This window comes from Acartia tonsa, chromosome 4 (assembly GCF_053477335.1).
Source record: "Acartia tonsa isolate MP-2025a chromosome 4, ASM5347733v1, whole genome shotgun sequence".
Taxonomy (NCBI): domain Eukaryota; kingdom Metazoa; phylum Arthropoda; class Copepoda; order Calanoida; family Acartiidae; genus Acartia; species Acartia tonsa.
The window spans coordinates 54,016,423-54,038,223 of record NC_137263.1 but is presented as its reverse complement, the minus strand read 5'-3'; the positions used below and the strand labels follow the sequence as shown (position 1 = coordinate 54,038,223).

General features: G+C 31.6%; 2 protein-coding genes across 4 annotated transcripts in view; both read right to left on the bottom strand.

The window, feature by feature from the left end:
- The window catches only part of Nop60B (dyskerin pseudouridine synthase 1 Nop60B), a 581,533-nt gene that overhangs the window by 375,724 nt on the left and 184,008 nt on the right, over nucleotides 1-21,801 (bottom strand). The window lies entirely within an intron of this gene.
- Nucleotides 16,677-18,452, bottom strand: LOC145318377 (uncharacterized). Its single transcript, XM_080159672.1, has 2 exons — nucleotides 18,356-18,452; nucleotides 16,677-17,658 (listed from the first exon to the last, which is right to left on the bottom strand). The coding sequence occupies exon 2, from the start codon at nucleotides 17,628-17,630 to the stop codon at nucleotides 16,797-16,799; it is 834 nt and encodes a 277-aa protein (XP_080015798.1). The 5' UTR covers nucleotides 17,631-17,658; nucleotides 18,356-18,452; the 3' UTR covers nucleotides 16,677-16,796.

Sequence of the window (21,801 nt, the reverse complement as noted above, 5' to 3'; positions counted from 1 at the left end):
TAAAATCTAAAATAAACTAGTAACGTCCACACATTTGGAACAATAGTTCCTTATGAAGGTTTTAATCCTATCTAGAATTAATATGGATCTTAAGAAGAGTTGGTTTTAGATTAATAGCATCTCTATAGACTCTCAATATCCATAATTGAAAAGTCTGGTCCTGGGTTTTAAAAAGAATTTATTCCCATTACCTTATTGAGTGAATAAGGGTTTAGATATTGTTGATATACAACAGAAATAACATGGATTTTAAGAAAAGTAGATTTTAGTTGCATAGCAACTCTATAAGACATTGTTTCAAATACACCTAAATATATTTACCGGTGTTTAAAAATATCGGAAACTTGTCTATAAGACGATGCGATAAAAAAAAACTATTACAGACCTTGATAAAGACAAACAAATTGTTGATTAGATTTACATCGTATTTTCTTTTAAAAATACAAATTGATCTAGAAAGGTGAAAAAAAGAGATAAATAAGGCAATTAAGGTGAAATAAATTAGGTAATAAACATAAACAATTGATAGCAACACAAGGATGGAGGGGACATTGGACTGTTTATTACACTAGTTTTAGAATAACGTTTTCTTTTTCGTTAGCTTAACAACTTTGGGGGAATTTTTATTGGTTGGTTCATTAAGTTTAGTGTCGAAATGTTTCAACAACTAATTGTAATCTAAAGAAGGGGTAATTTTGTGTATTATCATTGGGGATGTACAATGTACATCAATTTATCGGCCATCGTCTTATCCTTTAGATCACTGTAGCAACAACATTATTTCAACAAATTTAAATAATAAGGTAAGAATAGTTATTTCTTTCATCGTATTATAAACCGCTTTCCGCGGATATAGAATGTACAATTATTCGATTAAAACTGGTTTTAATCTTATGATTGTACATTTCATATTCGTAGAAAGCTGGATATAATACGATGCTAGACATAGTTTTTTCGTATGGATGAGAACCGGTTTCTATCCGCCGGATTCGAATGAATACGAGAAAATAAATGCATATTAATGTAAATATATGATTTGATTACAGATAGTCATATTGCTTTTTAAATAACTAGTGGCTTCGCCCCTAGAAGTAATGGGGGAATACCCCAAATTTTTATATTTGTTGTCCTTTTTATTTACTTTTTTTTTTGCGGGGGGATGTGTTTATGAATAGGTGATTTACATTATATGACCGATTATATGTCTTTTGCTTACAGAGATCTTAAGCTTCATACAACACATCCAACAGAAAGATATTCTTCTACTTTGTTTTGTATACATTAAGAGATATAAGTTTTCCGGAATTGTAATGTAGGGAGTAGATTTGAAATCTGCATCAAATTTTAAGGATTTTTTATAAAATTCGTTTTTTTTGTATAATTCTTTATCTAAAAGCGGAAATACAAATTAAGTTAATTAATTTTGGCATCCGTGATTGGTGGATTTAAAAAATCTGCGCTCTGATTGGATGTCATACATCATTCAACCAATTAGAGCGCAGGTAGTTTAAAATCCACCTATCCTATTGGTCAAAATTAATTAACTTAAAATGTATTTCCGCTTTTAGATAAAGAATTTTACAAAAAACGAATTTTATAAAAAAATCCTTAAAATTTGATGCAGATTTCAAATCTACTCCCTACATTAAAATTCCGGAAAACTTATATCCCTTAGTATACATATATGTAGTGTAACATGTAATCTATTAAAACTTATCTTTGTCTTTGACTAATTTAAATTAGTACATTATTATCTTTTTTAATAGCTTACAAAAAAATCATTCAAGATAATTTAAAACTTTGGGGACAATTAACTCATTTTGTACAAATATTCAGTGACCAAAGTTTTCCGCCAATAATTTTGATTAGCATTTTGTTTATCAAAATTGGTGGGAATATAGATTTATCGGCCATTGTCCCATGCTATAAATACTGTTATTTTATGCATTTTTCTAAATAAATTGACATTAATAGCAATATTAAGATTTAATGAACAATTAAATTTCATCATTAACTTTGTGTTAAATGAACAACATTAAACAAGGATGACAAAATACATAATACTAATAATGGAACAGTTATTTATCGCATCGTATTAAAGACAGCTTTCCGCGTATATTAAATAAAAATTATAAATTGAAACAAGATTTTTTATCCTGGTATTAAACTTATGATTTTTATTTTACTGTTAATGTAAAATTTTCTGTCATACGATGCTATACATGATCTTTCAGTATGGCTTATAACCGGTTCTAATCCAGCGGATATTAATCGGTTTGGAAGCCATACTGGAAATAACTTTATATAAATAGTGAGAAATAAAAATAAAAAGTCATAATTCTGTGAAATAATCCACAGAAAATGTTTTTATCCTATTAAGATTTTAGATTAAAATTTTGTTGGCATTTTTAAATGGATTATATTGTCTGAAATTTTAGATAACTGCAAAGTATTTAGACCTTTTCTAAAGCGTAGGGCTTTTCTACTTTAGGGTCTGTCCGTCGGAAATTTTTATTTAAAATCGCCACATTGGTTTTAAACCTTCTAAAAAATGTAATAAAACCGGAATTAATCCTAAAATTTATCGTTTTACTACCGCGGAAAGCTGTCTATAATTCAATGCGATACATGATTTTTCAGTATGGCTGAGAACCGGTTCTAAACCAGCGGATTTAAATCTGTTTGGAAACCATACTGCAAAAGATTTTAAAGGAAATTTTCATCTAAACTTCTTACTAATGTTAAAATTAAATGCTTAATGTTCGTTTGCCGAGTTTTCCCTTGCATGTTATCATCTTTGTTTATTTGCTATTTTGTCTTGTTACGATTTTTAAACAGTCTGCAGTAACGAATATTTTAGCGGAATCGATGGTCATTATCAATTTTCTTGGGAAATTAAGAATTATGGTTTCTCATGACTTAAATAAATGGATATTAAACTATATTGACAGGGGAAAATTTGTATTCAATTTAGGTTGCTTATATGGACCTCATGTATTGGTCAGTTCGTTCATCCAGTAGTAGAGTTGGGGATGGGGCAAATTTTTTGGGTATAGTCCCTTTCGTGGCAACGCCTCTTAAGGGGCGATTCGCCGTATTTTTACAGTAGCTTTTTATAGGTTATTTTAGGTTAGGTTAGGTGATTGTCCCCACAGGTTCTATCAATTGGCCCCGCAGGGTTTGAGCTCCCGCAGGAGCTAGAAATAGGATAAAAGCTACTGTAAAAATACGACGAATCGCCCCTTAAGAGGCGTTGTCAAGAAAGGTACTATACCCAAAGAATTTACCCCAATATTTTATGTAGCTGTGAATGTCACTTTTTTAGAGTAGATAAAAATCTGGTGCAACATCCAAGTAATTATATCCAATTCTTACATATGAAGTCATTTGGTACTCGAGACAAGATTAGATTTAAGAAAGATAGCATCGATAATAAGAAATTAATAATTAATATAGAAATAATAGATGATCAATTCCTTAATTGGGCCAATATGAATCACAGTGTAGGAAAAATCCGACCACTTTAATTGTTAGAAATTGTTTATGGTACAAAAGGGGCAGTTATTATTTCATTAATCGCATTATGTAAAGTAGAAAGAATTTTTGTCTGGAGACTAAGATTTCACAACCTATAAAATTGATTGAGTTATCTCCTTTAAGGAAGCTTTTTTATAGGTCTTAGGTTGGTTTTGGGCTATTTCATTTATATTTTTAAGCCTTGGGTAAGTTTTAGGCTATTTTAAAGACAGAGTCCTTTGAGAGATTATACATACAGACCAAAAATTCGTAGCTCGTATTAAAGAATTGAATCATATATTACTAAATACCAAATAGTTAGGGATCTAAAGGGATAAGACAATGGCAGATAAATTGGTGTACATCCCCAAAGAGGATACACATAATTACCCCTTTATTAATTACAATTGGTGGTTGAAATATTTGTACACTCAACTTAATGAACCAACATTAATCAAATTTCAATAAAAGTCCCCAAATTTGTTAGGTCAGCAAATAAGAAAATGTTTTGTTTAACTTTTGGGACTATTTTAATTAACAACCCAATGCAATGTAACAAAAGTCTTCGTCTGCTATTGTGTCTGATTTACCATCTAGAGTTATAAATCTAGTAAATTATTGAGTAGTCGCGTCTTAAATCTTCAGTGGCACAAGCTGACTATTCTAAAATAGATATTACTGTGTTGTACAATAAGATCTGTGAAAAGACTGGACAGATGGAAAAAATATCATGGATAATTGTTGTTTCAGGGTATGTTTTAGGCTATTTTGATAGGATAATTTAAAACATAAATCAAATTTATTAAAAGTTATAGAGCTTTCATTTTCTTGTTAATGAAGGAGAACAATACAGGGATCTTAAGGGATAAGACAATGGAAGATGAAATAATATTGACCCCAACTTGAAATGATTAAAAATACCTCTTATGTAGACAAATGTTATTGGTGGAAAAATTTGCATAATTGGACAATTTAATTGAAGTCCCCAGCTTTTTAAGCCAACGAATGCGAGAAAGTTTGTAAAATATTTTGGTACTTATTTACAGTCCAATGTCCCCTCCCTCCCTGTTTGTCTGTCTTTCTTGAAGAAAACCAGCGCCACAAATAGAAGGGTCATATTGAGGATAGACTCATATAAAATAAAAATGGTAGAAAGTTTGTCTGTCTGTCTGTCCGTCTGAAGCAAAAGAAATATTAAGTAATGATAGGAAAAAAAAATTTTTAGGGAAGCATTTCTAATCATATGTCATTTTAAATTACTGTCCAAACTATAATATCAATATTTTTCACATTAAATTACATTTCTTATCAGAAAATATATAAGGGACATGGGAATCTACACCAAAAATTCAGACATCTATCGTCTATATAGTAGCTTATAAAAAGTCTTGTTCCTTTAGAGTTTGAAATTAAAGGAATACTTGGAAAAATATCATAAAAATTTGTTGTTAAAAAAGTAAAAAAATCAACATTTTTAAAATAGACGTACGGAAATATTGGTAATGATTATAGAGTTGCTACGCTTTCTAAATCGTACCTAACTCCTACAGGAATCACCATGAAAAGTTTGAAATCGATAGGAGAATTCTAATATGCCTAAATTATCGAAAAAAGCTGTTAAAAATCATGTTTGTATTTTTGGCTTCCAAAATTTGCAAGGAGGAAGTGAAAAATTGCAATTAAAAAAAATTAACATTTTTTGTACCCTCAATATTAACCAGCTACCAAGCCCAGAATGAATCACATTCGTAGAGAAGTTTAATTTGTCATCCATTGTTCTATCACTGTTTTTTTTACCATTGCGTGCACAGGAATTTACAAGAGAGTTGAAGGATAACGGCAACCTACCCAATTTCTTATTTTTTTTGGTGTTGGGGTGGGGGGATGATGATTCTCACCCGGACGCCCATGGTTGCATATGGGTACTGTGTCTAGACTTGACCCAGGCATACCTACCAAGATACCAAGATAGTCAGGGGATAGATATACATGTGTCTAGACTTGACACAGTCATACCTACCAAGATAGTCAGCAGATAGATATACATCTTGTGGTGTAGACATATCTTTATGATGGGGGAGGGGGGGGGGTAGAGATACAGATGGGAGAAAAGAGGGGGGGGGTGGGGCACATGAAATAAGAAATAGGGAAAATGGTTTTCAGAAAAGAAAATGTAAGGAGAGGGAATGGGGGATAGGGGAAAGAATGAGAGGGGGTCAAATAGGGCAAAGATTGGAAGAAAAAGGGGAAGGAAGAAATAGGGAAATTGGAAAACGAGAAAAGTTAAAAATTTGTCTGTAACCTTGATGACAATTGACGTCAAATTAGGGTTAATTAATTATTAATTATTCTGATTAAAATCAACACCTTGTATTCTGTCTACAGGAATTATTATTTCAAACAAGGATGACAACTTCCATAAGCAGCGAAGCTCTTAAATGAAGCAAATCAGATGGCAAAAGTGAGGTAAAGACTCTTGGCTCATACTTCATGGAAATATATAATAGCTATTATAACATCGTATTGTAGACAACTTTCTGTGGTTATTAAAAAGAACAAGGATGACAACATCCATAAAAGCGAAGCACTGAAATGGTAGGACAAACGGACATTAACACTTGTATAGTGTCAGAACTGAACAATCAGTATATAAATGTATAAGAGTCGAAGCAAAATTGTAAGAAAATTGTTGAAAAACGGCTTGATACAGGACAATGTTTATGAACATACTTACATTTTTAGGACTTGATTATAGAGTTGCTTCGCTTATAGCATCATACTTTATTGTCCCAGGAATCAATTTACCAAAAATCAGATTAATCGGATGATAAATCACATAAAAATAAGTTAAATAAGTAAAAAAATCAACATATTTAAAATGGACGTACGGACATTCTGGTAACGGTTATAGAGTTGCTACGCTTTCTAAGTCGCACCTAACTACTACAGGAATCACAATGCAAAGTTTGGAATCGATAGGACAACCTTACCTATTTGAATTAACGAAAAAAGCTATCTCTCTGTGACGGACGGACGGACCGACCCTAACTATAGAAAAGCTTCGCTTTTAATTATTGAAATACCTGAAAAGGAGGGGTAGTTATTTATAAACGGTCCACTAACGAGTTAAAGGGATTCTACCATGTTCCCTCTATCCTCAATATATCACACAGCAAACAAGGGGGTATTAAAATTTAAAACCCATACAAAAACCCTTTTGGGTTACAAGAACCACTTCTGAAGAAAAAATAATCAAATCAAGAAGATTTACATATTATTTTACCATTTATGCCGACTATTCATATCTAAAATAACAGGATGTATTTCTTTCTGTCAATGTGTTTGTTTCGAAGGATCTCGGTAACAGCTGGACCTATATGGTTCTACTTTACAGTGAAACTTCTCATAGGTCAAGGAAAGGTTTATAACTAATGTTGGGGGATGGGTACCACAACCCTCCCAAGAGAAATCTCCCCTGGAAAATAATACCATTTTTTATTTTTTAACTAAAACAGTTTATGTACCCTCCTCAAAATAGCTATAAACCTGTTCGGGACCTGTTTGAGAAGCTCTACTGTAAAGAAGAATCATATCGGTCAAGCGGTTAGCAATATCCTTCGGTACAGACAGATAGACATCATGTTACTTTTATTAGAGGATACAAAATTCCCCCCTCGCCCCAATATTGTATTTTTGATTGAGTGTGTGTAATTCAATTTTGTTCTGCAAACAACAATTTAATAAAAAGGACATAAATAGAATTCAAATTTTGAGAAAGACAAGTGTGGTAACTTTTATACATACTAGCGGTTACGCCCCTAGAGGCCTCTAGTGGCACTATGAATGTTTTTTTATTTCAAATATGTAATTATTGCTATGTGGCGTTCGCGTTAATTTTTTTTCAAAAAAAAAAAAAAAAAATCAAAATCATTTATTAACCTTTAGGCTGGAGCATGTCCTCGATGTTGGCGGACATTATTGCTGGCCGACCATACGCCAATGACTTTGACTATTCTCTGTTATACTATAGTAAAAAAAAAAACAATTTATTATCTTGAATCCCGGCCCTTGGCCATACCCCTAGCTTTCCCATTGACCTCCTCCCTTCTGGATTCTCGTACCACCTGTGGATGTTGTTGTGTGCAATCTAAATAATACAGTTAATACTCTTGTAAACTACGAATAGTTTACTTTATGTTGTCAAAATAGATTTGACTAAGGATGAATGAATAGTAACAACTGATAAACTTGGTTTAGTACTGTTTAATATGAATTATTTAATTACAGCTATTTTAAGACTTTCTTAAGTTTAAATTTATTCAAAAAGAAATTTAATAATTACTACTATGAAGTGAAATTACTACTATGAAATGAAATAATTAAGACTTAATTAGTGATGTGAACTAAAGATTAAAGAAACTAAAATTAAAGATTAAAGATTAAGATTTTTTTTTTTTTGATTTTTGTAAGTATTCCCATCCATGATTTTTGTGCTTCGCTACTTATGGATGTAGTCATCCTTGTTTCTATTGTTTTAACATGAAACACTGTGTATTGGACTTATCAAATAAAAATAACATGTTTAATTAAACTGTGTTGATCACTCTATCCTTATAATAAAGTAACAGGATGTTTGTGTGCTTGTATGTTTGTACCAAAGGATCTCGCTAACCGCTGAACTCTTGATTTTTAAAATTTCTCTTGGGAGGGTGGTGGTACCCTCTCCCATTATAGTTATAAACCTTCACGGGACCTATTAGAAGCTACCCTGTTAAGGAGAACCTGATCGGTTCAGCGGTTAGCGTGATCCATCGTTACAAATAAACAAACAAACAGACAGACAGACAGGCAGATAGACATCGTTCTACTTCGTATCATTGATAAAATTATAATTCCCACATTATATGATGACAACATCCATAAAGGCAAAGCTCAATACATCATTCAGTCAGGCAAACGGACTTTTACAAAAATAGAGTGGTTCAGAGATGTAGAGCTGGATCCGTACTGCTAGAGGTGTGGCTTCCAGAACCGCTATTTTGCCTGCAGATGGAGCCGTCGAAAGTAAAGGCGACTAACATTTTTACATATTTGCATTCAAAATAAATAATAAATTTTGATATCTGAACAAAATCTAAACGGCGGATCCTTAAAAAAAATTCGGATCGCTGCATCACTGCCTTAGCAAACTTGTTTTTTTTTCTTGAAAAATTCTTTAAAGTCACATTAAAAATGTACAAAAATTAAATAAAATCATTGTAGGATTATTAACATAAGATTTTATTTAATTTTTGTAGATTTTTTATGTAATTTTAGAGGATTTTTTACAAAATTTTTTTTTGGAGAGGCAGTGATGCATCAACCCTAATTCTTTTAAGAATCCACCTCTGCTCTAACACAAAGACTCCCACACTTATTCAAGACACCTAATTTAGCAAATAAAAATCTGCGCAAATAACACTAACAATTTAGATACAAGACTACAATTTTATAATTCTTTTAAAAATAAGGAAAATTAAATCTTTTATATAAAATTAAGAATAAATCATGCAGAAAAAAAGGATGATAACATCCACAAAAGCGAAGATCTGAAACGGTAGGACAAACGGATATTAACAATTATAGAGGGTCGAAACTGTATAAGTAGAATAAAAATGTATAAGTCTAAACAAAACATCAGTAAATTTGTTACAAAACTTTGCTGTCAAAGGAATCAGTATTTTAAAAATTAGAGGGAAGTTTTACAAAGATCCTAAAATAGGCAATTTCTTTTTTTATTTAGATCTTCAGGTGGTTTTAGGATATTTTTCAGCCTTTCTCTACCTCTTTGAATAAACCTTCTAGATGCTGTGGGCACAGCCGCTAGTTGTCTATAACGTAAAGTTCTACAACCACTATACTAAGAAAAATGTTCTTTAAAATTATCACATTTTTACACCAAAAAGATTATGGGTACAAAATCACAACTACTATAAATATGTCACCCATTATTTACTAAGTATATTTGCGATTACTTTTATTTAATGAAATCTTCCAATTTTTAACATGTACAAAACGGCCTGCTTAATTGCTTCAAGATCCATGTCAGATCTATATAGGAAATAAATGTCTATAAACGAGCTCAAGTTTTCCAAGGAATATATGATTAAAACTCATAGTGCTCCAATAATCCATAATAAACTCTCATTGCCCAGAACGATAAGACCCATTATTTTACTTTATTAAAAATAAATTCATTTTTTTCATTTCATGTTGCTATTTACCTTATATTGATGTATTTAATTTCTAATCATAAAAAAGAAAATTTAAATTTATAATATGATAAATTTAAGAAAACTATGTTTTAAAAGAATTCGATTGTGGCGACATTTTGTGTGTTCAAATATTAAACTAAAATTGTAATCATCATCATTAACCCTTTGGTGATGGTAATGTAAAGAAAAAAATATAATTTAAAAAAATCTTTTAAAAATCATTTAAATATTTACTTTCTTTTAGATAGTAATGCCGGGTGAGGAAAATAGATTTATTGAGAAATAGATATGCATATAGAAAACTAGCCAATAGGGAGATAATTATATCGAGCCAACTCTAGTAGTCTTATAACTTTAACCCTGAATAAAATGTTTTCATGTTGTTTCTGATCCGTTAAAAAACAAACTTTTCTAGTATGAAAATCCATCATGGAAACGTTGACAAAGGCTGAAGTTTTTAAAATTTAAAACAAATCTATCATTATTTGAAAAATACATGAGATTACCCCCCTCAAACCATCGTAAAACCTCATTTTACCCACTTCCTCAAAAAAAGCTTGAGCGTCCTTGCTTCTTGCTATTAAATTGAGTATCTAAGACTTATGTTTGATAAATTATTTTTTAAACAAATCTGTATGTGTGAGTAGTAATTACTTTTCATTGTTTCATAATAATTTAGTGTTCTTTCTGCTTTAAAAACATATTATTCAGCAGCACACACAAACAGACCAATACAAAGCACAAACACACACACACATACACAAACGTCCAAACAAACACACCCACAAAACAAGGATGGCATCATCCAAATGATGGCAAATTAATGACAGATAAGATGTTGAGTTAATAAATATGCATTAGTTCATAGAAATCACCAAATTTTTCTGAAAAAAAATAATAAAAAATATTTTAACGTCTTTTTCTGCATGACCGACAGATTAACGAACAAAGTAAATTAAACACATGATGTTCCTTGATACAGGGAATCTTCACCAAAAATTCCAGTTGCCTATCTTCAGAGCAGCCAAGAAAATAGCATCACCCCATTGTGTTACGGACGGACTGACAAAGTGAATTATAGAGTAGCTTCGCTACCAAAAAAGACCCGCATACTAAAGTTGTTTACTGTGTTTTAATGAATCCCAATATCCGATAATTCTGCACCAAAAAAAAGTAAGGAAAACGAAGAGCTGAATTTGAATTTCCGAATGTGTACACGGTTTCCTCGGTGTTTTCTCAACCTATCTAAATATTTACTACTAGCTTAAAAAAATTCAAACTTTTAAAAAAAAATTTAAATGTATAAACAATTTATACATTCAAAATTTTAATTTTTCAAAGAAGGCATCTTAACTTTTTTTTTATAGCTAGCCGGTGCTTTTAGAAAGTAGTAGATGTAAAATTTTTCATAGAATTCAGATATGCAAACGGTTTTTTTTTGTAGACCTCTTATTTTTTAAGTAATTTAAGAAAAAAAGGAAGAAAATGGCCATTATGAACAAAAATAGTAAGATCTTTAATTTGACACCTTACTTTTTGAATTTTGTCAGGTAATTATTGAAAAAATAGATTTTTAAAAACCCACAAGAATAAAAACTTTGAACTTAATTTTATCATTACACAGGTAAAAAAAATATGGGTTCATATATACCTTTACAATCAGAAAAATATTATGAATCCATTGTAAGCAAAACTGAAAAAAAGGAAAAAAATCAAAAAATTATAAATATATTTTTTTGTACAGGCAACACTTTCTTCGTCCTCTCTTTACCCCCCTTTACCCCATTCTCATTTTTATTCTTAATTCAAGAAATGAGATGGTTGCCTGTATAATATAATATAATATTTTCATATAATTCCTTTTATTGTAGTTTATATACTATATTGTAAACTTTTTATTTCAATTTTGCTTAGAATGGATTTTGTAATATTTTTTATGCCTGGGCAATGATAAAACTAAGTTCAAAGTTTTTATTCTTGTGGGTTTAAAAAAATCGATTTTTTCAATAATTACCTGACAGAATTGAAAAAAAAGGTGTCAAATTAAAGATCTTACTATTTTTGTTCATAATGGCCATTTTCTTTCTTTTTTTGTTGCATTTTAGTACCTTAAAATCGACTTAATTTTTTTTTTAAAACTTAAATTACTTAAAAAATAAGAGGTCTACAAAAAAACCGATTGCATATCTGAATTCTATGGAAAAATTTACATCTACTACTTACTAAAAGCACCGGCTAGCCTTCTTTTGATTTTTTTGGAAGTTTGAAGCATTTTTAGGTTGTAGTAAAAATTGAGATAGAATGAGGAAACACCGAGGAAACTGTGTACACACATTCGGAAATTCAAATTCAGCTCATAAGGAAACCTTATAACTATATATGCAATAGATGCAAGGATAGGTCAGTGGGAGATAAATCAAGCCTCCTAACATAATAAAATATCTCAAATTTAGATAACTAGAGTTGGCTCGATATAATTATCTCCCTATTGGCTAGTTTTCTATATGCATATCAATTTCTCAATAAATCTATTTTCCTCACCCGGCATTACTATCTAAAAGAAAGTAAATATTTGATTATTAAATGATTTTTAAAAGATTTTTTTAAATTATATTTTTTTCTTTACATTACCATCACCAAAGGGTTAATGATGATGATTACAATTTTAGTTTAATATTTGAACACACAAAATGTCGCCTCAATCGAATTCTTTTAAAACATAGTTTTCTTAAATTTATCATATTATAAATTTAAATTTTCTTTTTTATGATTAGAAATTAAATACATCAATATAAGGTAAATAGCAACATGAAATGAAAAAAATGAATTTATTTTTAATAAAGTAAAATAATGGGTCTTATCGTTCTGGGCAATGAGAGTTTATTATGGATTATTGGAGCACTATGAGTTTTAATCATATATTCCTTGGAAAACTTGAGCTCGTTTATAGACATTTATTTCCTATATAGATCTGACATGGATCTTGAAGCAATTAAGCAGGCCGTTTTGTACATGTTAAAAATTGGAAGATTTCATTAAATAAAAGTAATCGCAAATATACTTAGTAAATAACAAAGATGACATACTTACATTTTAAAGACTTGATTATAAATATGCTTCACTTATAACAATGTACTTTGTTGTCCTAGGAATCAGTATTCCAAAAATCAGACTAATCGGTTATTTTTATCACATAAAAATTTGTTGTTAAAAAGTTAAAAAGCAACATGTTTAAAATGGACTATTTACTTTCTGGTAACGATTAAAGAGTTGCTTTGCTTTCTAACTCGTACCTAGCTCCTGTAGGAATAATTAGGCAAAGTTTGAAATCGATACGACAATTCTAACATGCCTAAATTAACGAACAGAGCTATCAGTTACGGACGGACGAACTCTTTTAACAATGTATTTTGGTAATGGGGGAAAGATTTATAAACTTGCAATTGATAAGTCATTTAATTTATAGCTAGAACCAATGATAGAGTTTTAAATTTTTTAAATCATAACTTATCTATGGTGCATTATTTGCCAAATGTACCACTTTTCTGCACTACCTCTCCGATTTTGTTAATACTCTATATTTTGGTCCGTTGTCGGGCCGTTTATCCAGTAGGAGGGGGAGATAGGCTACAGACCATATAGAACATGACATTCTGGTGTAATATCCAAGTAATAATAAATCCAAACTGATGTCTTTCTTTTATGTAATTTTCGAGAAAAAGGAACAAAAGAAATATCAGGGGAAAAAGATACAATAAAATCTGTATCTATAATATTTGTACTATATTACAAAAAAAATTGCTATTATTTTCATACCCTCAAACGACTGTGCCATAGACGTCCAAGCTTTTTTTTTTTTGGGGGGGGGGTATAATTTTTTTAAGGTGGGTGTAATTCGGTTTTTGGGGGGGGGCAAATTTTTTTTTACCCCCCCCCAAAATTTTTACCCCAGGAGTAAAATTAGCTTGGGGAGGGGGGGAGGGGGGGGGGTAATTACCCCCCCTGAAATCTGTTGGCAGGGGTAAATTTTGTTCACCCCCCCCAAAATTTTTACCCCGGGGGTAAAATTAGCTTGGGGAGGGGGGGAGGGGGGGTAATTACCCCCCCTGAAATCTGTTGGCAGGGGTAAATTTTGTTTACCCCCCACAAAATTTTACCCCGGTGTAAAATTTTTTTTGGGGGGGGGGGTAATTGAAATTTAATTGAATATTTAGTATAACAAATGCGTGCAGAAAATTTTTTTGTTATAGATTTTTTATTTTTTTTTTGGGGGGGGGGTAATCGCCACTTTACCCCCTCCCTCCTTGGACGTCTATGGACTGTGCCTCTAGCATCTAGAAGCTTTCTTTTCGAAGGGTAATAAAGCAGAAATGTAGCCTAAAATCACGCCAAGACTTAAATCTACAAATTAAAAAGCCTAACACCATCAAAGGAAGCTTTCCTAATATAGATATCTCAATCAGCTCAGTATAGCCATAGACAAAAAAACTTACTACTTTATATAATACTAGCGGCTACGAGAGGAGAGAGTCGTATTTAATAATTCAATTTCTTATTTTAGATTTTAAAAGAAAAAGTAAGAAAAAATTTTGGGGGGTGGCGAAAAATTATTTTATTTTAGTAAAAAAAAATTCCAAATATTTTTTTGGGGGGTTGGGGGTGTCCCAACCCCCAAGAAAATAGTTATAAACCTTTCCGGGACCTATGAGAAGCTACCCTGTAAAGGAGAACCCGTTTAGTTTAGCGGTTAGCGAGATCCTTCGGTACAAACATACAAGCACACAAACATCCTGTTACTTTATTATAAGGATAGAGTGATCAACACAGTTTAATTAGACATGTTATTTTTATTTGATAAGTCCAATACACAGTGTTTCATGTTAAAAACAATAGAAACAAGGATGACAACATCCATAAGTAGCGAAGCACAAAAATCATGGATGGGAATACTTACAAGTAGATTTAAAGTGTATTTATTACAATCAAGAATAGATTTATTAAAATAAACACCAAACCTTATTTTATTTTGTATGATGACGATTGTCAAAATAAATTACATAAAAGATGCTCATAACAATGGGAAAAATTATTTTGATACTGATATCCCTAAAAAGTTTAAAAATTGGACTAAAAACACCAAAGATATAGGGATATATGTTAAATATATAAAAATAGCCAAAAACCTGATAAAAGGCAGTCTGAGTCTGACCGCCATAGATGGCTTCGTAAAATGTCAGTAAATTTAATTTTTTCTATCCTTAACTTAAAAAATTAGGAAAATCAGACCATATACACCAGAGATATGGAAAAATGCTTGAAAAAATTAAAAATAGCCTAAAACCTGCTAAAAAGGCAGTCTGGCCGTCATAGTTGTTGTCTTTAAACGACGGAAAATTTAATTATGATATTTTTAACTGAAAAAATTTTGAAAATCGGACCATAAACATTGAAGTTATGGAGAAAAATGTGAAAAATATAAAAATAGCCTAAAACCTGCTAAAAAGCGGTCCGACCGCCATTGATATTTTATAGTCAATTGTGCTCCTTAATGATAGGAATGTTGTAAAAAAATTTTAGCATTCTATCTTTTATAGGAGCTGAGTAAATTCCATTTCCCCCATAGCGTTACGGACGGACTGACGGACGGACTGACGGACAAAGTGAATTATAGAGTAGCTTCGCTACTAAAAATAGCTCTAAACCTTCCAAAGAAGTGCAATAATAAGCTAATTGTATACACTTGAGTCCAGCGGTCAGTTATCGAGATATTAATGGATAATCTGACATCCAGCTACTTTGAAAACCTAACAAGGATGACAAAATCCATGAAAGCGAAGCTCTGAAATGGTAAGACAAACGAACATTAACTCATGTATAGTGTCAGAACTGAATAATCAGATTATAAATGAAGAGGCAAAACAAAATTGTGAAAAACTGCTTGATACAGGATAATGTTTATGAATATACTTATATTTTTACCACTTGATTATAGAGTTGCTTTGTACTTTGTTGTCCTAGAAATCAGGACAATCAGATAATTAGATCATATAAAAATTTGTTGTTAAAAAATTAAAAAATCAACATTTTTAAAATGGACGTACGGACATTCTGGTACTGATTATAGAGTTACTACGCTTTCTTAATCGTATCTAACTTCTACAGGTATCACTGTGCAAAGTTTGAAATCGTTAGGACAATTCTAACATGTCTAAATTAACGAAAAAAGCTATCCGACCCTAATTATAGAAAAGCTTCAATTTTAAAAAGCATAAGATTAAAATAAAGAACGATAAAAGCATAAATTTCTTTATATGATTAAATTCTCTGCAGGTGGATTCTAATTTCCAAACTAATGCAGGAATAGGATATATCCAATAAGCGAAATACATCTAAAATAATATTTGGGGGGCAGATAAAGAGGTTGTCAATTCTATTAAGTGTTCCCCCCCCCCCCCCCACCTAACGACAGCTGAAAATCACGTATAGGTTTCGTGATTTAAAAAAATTTCTTTGTTAGTATAAGCTGAAATTAATATATAATAATCTAGGGGCGATTTCTCTTTGGAGGTTGGTTGTACCCTCTCCCAAAATAGTTATAAACCTTCTCGGGACCTATGAGAAGCTACCCTGTTAAGGAGAACCCGATCGGTTAAGCAATTAGCGAAATCTTTCGGTACAGACAAACAAACATTCTTTTACTTTATTATAAGGACTAGTTGCTTTGCCTCTAGCCTCTAGGGGAGGGCGTGGGATGTCAGAACAAAAGCCTCAAACCACCACAAGATATTTATAAAGCTTTCCATAAAAGCACAGCCTATTCGGACGTGTAATTTCCGAGATATTTAGCTTGAGACAAAAAACCTTACCACTTTATATTATAGAATTTTAATTAAAAAAATTCAAATATATTGTATTATTATTATTTATTTATTTACTTATTTTATGATAAATTCACTGAGTGAAAAAGTCTTTTATACATTTTAGTTATTTTTTATTCTGGATCTAATACTGGTTTAAATCAAATTGTTAAGGAACAGGTCTGCCAGAATCATCAGAACTGGATGTATCCATGGATCTTATGCTCCTTGGCCGCTCAGGTGAAGCTTGGAATCCTGCAGATGGTGAACTTCTGGTGGCGGGGGAAGATGCAGGGGAAACTATCACCTCTTCCAATTGGATGTTATCGTCAGAACTGGATGTATCCATGGATCTGATGCTCCTTGGCCGCTCAGGTGATGCGCGGAATCCTGCAGATGGTGAACTTCTGGTGGCGGGGGAGGATGCAGGGGAAACTATCACCTCTTCCAATTGGATGCTATCGTCTTTTAATCCCCCCTTTCTTGTAAATACCCAGACTGCAATGATGTACAGGGTTGCATAGAGAGAGGAGGCAAAGCATACTGCTGAAATACCATAAGTGCTCCGAGATATGTGTATAGCACAGTAGGTCTCACTGGCTTTATTCCTATAAGTTATATTTCTATGAGTAAGAGCAGCGTAGATAAAGAAAGCAAAGAACATTATTACCTGGGACAGAAGCATCGCATAGTGAGAATTAAGCATAAGGCAGACAACAGTGTTTTCTTTTCTTGATAGCGTTCCATCAGCCCAGGCATCCTCTACCATAATCTTACAAGCCAGGCCAATGATGACAGTGAACAGAGATATACATCCAGCAACCAGAGCGAACTCCAAGAAACCAACATTGCAGTCTCCGGGATCATTGGTTACATACAGCATAAAGAACAAGGCGGCAGATACCAGCGGCAGGATGGGTCCTAACAGCTGCCCCGCGTTCAGATGCGGGCTGTCACATGGCGGGTTCTTGGTCAAATCCAAATTGTATCTATCCCAAGTCATGTTTTCGGCTGATTCACTTCTTTGTAGTCTAAAAAGATAAAATATAATTAATACACAAAATTTAATTTTGATAAAATAATAACAACTTTAAATGCTTACGTATACATTGTAAAAATTATGTAATTAATACCAGTTTTGTTAGACCCTAGGATCTAACAAAATGGGTTGAACTTTGATTGTTTTTTATTTTAATATCCACAGAAAGCTATCTATAATACAATGCAATAATTAACTATTATAAATTAAGTAAAAAAAATTAGAAAGCTATCTATAATACGATGCGATAGATAACTATTATAAATTAAGTAAAAAAATTATAAAGCTATCTATAATACGGTGCGATAGATAACTATTCTAAATTAAGTAAAAAAAAATAGAAAGCTATCTATATTACGATGCGATAAATAACTATTCTAAATTAAGTAAAAAAAAATAGAAAGCTATCTATAATACGATGCGATAAATAACTATTATAAATTAAGAAAAAAAATAAGAAAGCTATCTATAATACGATGCGATAAATAACTATTATAAATTAAGTAAAAAAATTTGAAAGCTTTCTGTAATACGATGCGATAAATAACTATTCTAAATTAAGAAAAAAAATAGAAAGCTATCTATAATACGATGCGATAAATAACTATTATAAATTAAGTAAAAAAATTAGAAAGCTATCTATAATACGATGCGATAAATAATTATTATAAATTAAATAAAAAAATTACCTTTCTTGATAAAAGTCAGATAACCTTTCTTGTCGAAAGTCAAAAATATAATGAGATAAATAAAAATTTTATAAACTCGTAGATTTTTCAAATTTTCGTTCGCGGATTTTTCAAATTTTCGTTCGCGGATTTTTTTTCCAATTTAATTATTTTCGAGGATTTAAAAAAAAATTAATTATAATTTAACTTGAATATTGAAATCAAAATGATCTAAAATAGTTTTAAATTAAATTATTGTGTTAAGTATAATTTTAGGAAAAAAAAAATAAAGTAAGGTAGAGAACAGCTTATACCACTAACGAAATTAATTCGGAAAAAAATCACGAAACCTATACGTGTTTTAACAGCTGTCGTTGGGGGCCAACACATCGTTATGACGGTTTTTGCCCCTTTTTTTTGGGGAAGGAGTCGTTTTAGGGCCATAGACTATTGCTTCATTTTTGTAGAACTTTTCATGGCACATCATTTGTTATTAATGCATCAACCACCTCTGGCGAACCGTTTTGCCGTTATTCACCGCCAAAGGCGAAATTTTTAACGTTTTTTTGCCGTTCTCGAGGTTTGGTAAGAAGACGTTGATAAATCAAGATCACTCTAAAATACTTTTATTTAGGCATTTTAATTTACTAAATTTCATGTGAAGTAAAATTTTTTGTATATCCAACTGATTTTTGTCAAAAGAAATTTCAAATGCACACGATTTATGTTTCTTTTATTACTTATGTTATAGAAATTATTTATATTATATTCACTTCATTTTCTTGTTTTAACAATTGAAAATCCATCTCAACGAAAAACGGTTAGCTGCACAAAAAATTTTACTTAATATGAAATTTAGTAAATTAATTTACCTAAATAAAAGTATTTCTGAGTGATCTTTCACACACATAATAAAGTAGAGTAGCCACGTTAATCAAGAAAATGTTTTTTTTTAAGTTTGAAGGTTATATATCACGACGAGTTACAATAATAATAGAAATAATAACACCATATACTACAATAATTATGATAATAATTGTTACAGTAAAAACTTAATTGTACTTACAGCTATCAACAAGGATCACAACATCCATAAGTAGCGAAGCACAAAAATCCGTGGATGGGACTGACGGTCATAGTTGTTTTCTTCAAACGACGGAAAATTTAATTTTGATATCTTTAACTGAAAAAATTTTGAAAATCGGTCCATAAACACCAAAGATATGAGGGAAAATGTAAAAAATAAAAAATAGCTAAAAACCTGCAAAAAGGCAGTCTGACTGTCATTGTTGGTTCTCCAAACGGCGGAAAATTTAATTTTGATATCTCTAACTGAAAAAAATTTTAAAATTGGACCATAAACACCAAAGAAATGAGGAAAAATGTGGAAAATAAAAAATAGCCTAAAACCTGCTAAAAAGCCGTCCGACCGCCATTGATGTCTTTTAGTTAATTGTGCTCCTTAATGATGGGAATGTTGTCAAAATTTTTTAGCATTCTATCTTTTATAGGAGCTGAGTAAATCCCATTTCCCCCATAGCGTTACGGACTGACGGACAAAGTGAATTATAGAGTAGCTTCGCTACTAAAAATTTTGGAAATCTGACCATATACACCAAAGATATGGAGAAAAATGTGAAACATACAAGCTTTCTATCTTTTATAGGACCTGAGTAAATCCCATTTCCCCCATAGCGTTACGGACTGGCGGACTGACGGACGGACTGACGGATGGACCGATGGACTGACGGACAAAGTGAATTATAGAGTAGGACAAAGTGAATTATAGAGTAGCTATGCTACTAAAAAATTTGGAAATCGGACCATAAACACCAAAGATATGGATAAAAATGTAAAAAAATACGAAAATAGCCTAAAACTTGCTTAAAGGCAGTCTGACCGTCATAGTTGGTTTCTTTAAAGGACAGGAAATTTAATTTTGATATCTATAATTAAAAAAATTTTGGAAATCGGACCATAAACACCAAAGATATGGATAAAAATGTGAAAAATACAAAAATAGCCTAAAACCTGCTTAATGGCAGTCTGACCGTCATAGTTGGTTTCTTTAAACGACTGGAAATTTTATTTTGATATCTATAACTGAACAAATTTTTAAAATCGCACCATAAACACTGAAGATATTGAGAAAAATGTGAAAAATACAAAAATAGCCTAAAACCTGCTAAAAAGCGGTCCTACCGCCATTGATGTTTTGTACTTAATTGTGCTCCTTAATGATGGGAATATTGTCAAAAAATTTCAGCATTCTATCTTTTATAGGAGCTGAGTATATCCCATTTCCCCCATAGCGTTACGGACTGGCGGACGGACTGACGGACAAAGTGAATTATATAGTAGCTTCGCTACTAAAAACATTAAAATAGCAGAGAAATTGATTGAAAAAATAGCAAAAATAGTTTATTCTTGTAAAATTGATTGCTGAAAAGAATTTAAATTGTTTTCGATCCATGATCAGAATTTATTTTCATATTTCATTTTTTTTTACATAAAATGCTTGTCATTTCTTTTTTTTGTTACATTTAAATACATTTTATTTGACATTTTATTGTACAACAAAAATTCTTGTGATAAATAGCTTGCTAGCTCTAGTGGTGGACTGTTGTTGAAATTTATATTGAAGTTGGTATTCTGTTGCGGGGCGTTTCAGAGCTTATTTGGCCGGCGGGGCGGTACCGGGGAAGGCAGCCTGTAGCGGCGCTCCGCCGCTTCCGCTTGAAGGTGTTGCAGTCTGAAATAAAATAAAGCATTAAGGAGCTGTAAAAAAAAAATGAAGAACGATAACGTCAAATATCATTTGCAATATAATTAAGGTATAAGAATAGAAGGATCACGAGCTATATATTATATAACCCTTCTTACAGGGTGGGGAGATGTGCCGACTTTCAATTGAGACTTTGAATATCAGCTAAAAGCGTCGGAATTATTAACACAGCTAGGTGCTAAAAAAGTGTAGAAAGCAATTTGCTAGCAGACGAAAAAAGGTCCCCTCTACTTGGGCCAGGTAGTTATTTGTGTTTTATATCTATACTTATGAAAAAAACTTTTCAGTTTCCACTAATCTCGCTAACCGCTAAACCGATCGGGTTCTCCTTAACAGGGTAGATTCTCATATGTCCTAGGAAGGTTTTTAACTATTTTGGGGGAGGGTACTACCACCCTCCCAAAAGAAATGACAAAAAAATTGAAAATTTTCTTAAAATCTGGGAGACTTCAGCGTCAAATAAGGTGGTATCGTACATAAAAAATTAACTTTAACAAACAAAAACATTTAAAGTGCCACTAGAGGCCTCTAGGGGCGTAGCCGCTAGTAGTTTATACAGGATCTACAAGAATGCAACAAATGCAAGTCCGCCCGACAGGTGGACAGTCATATTTGTATTGCAATTATTATAATGCATCAAAATAGCATCAAAATGCTTACTGCATAATATTTGATCAAAGGT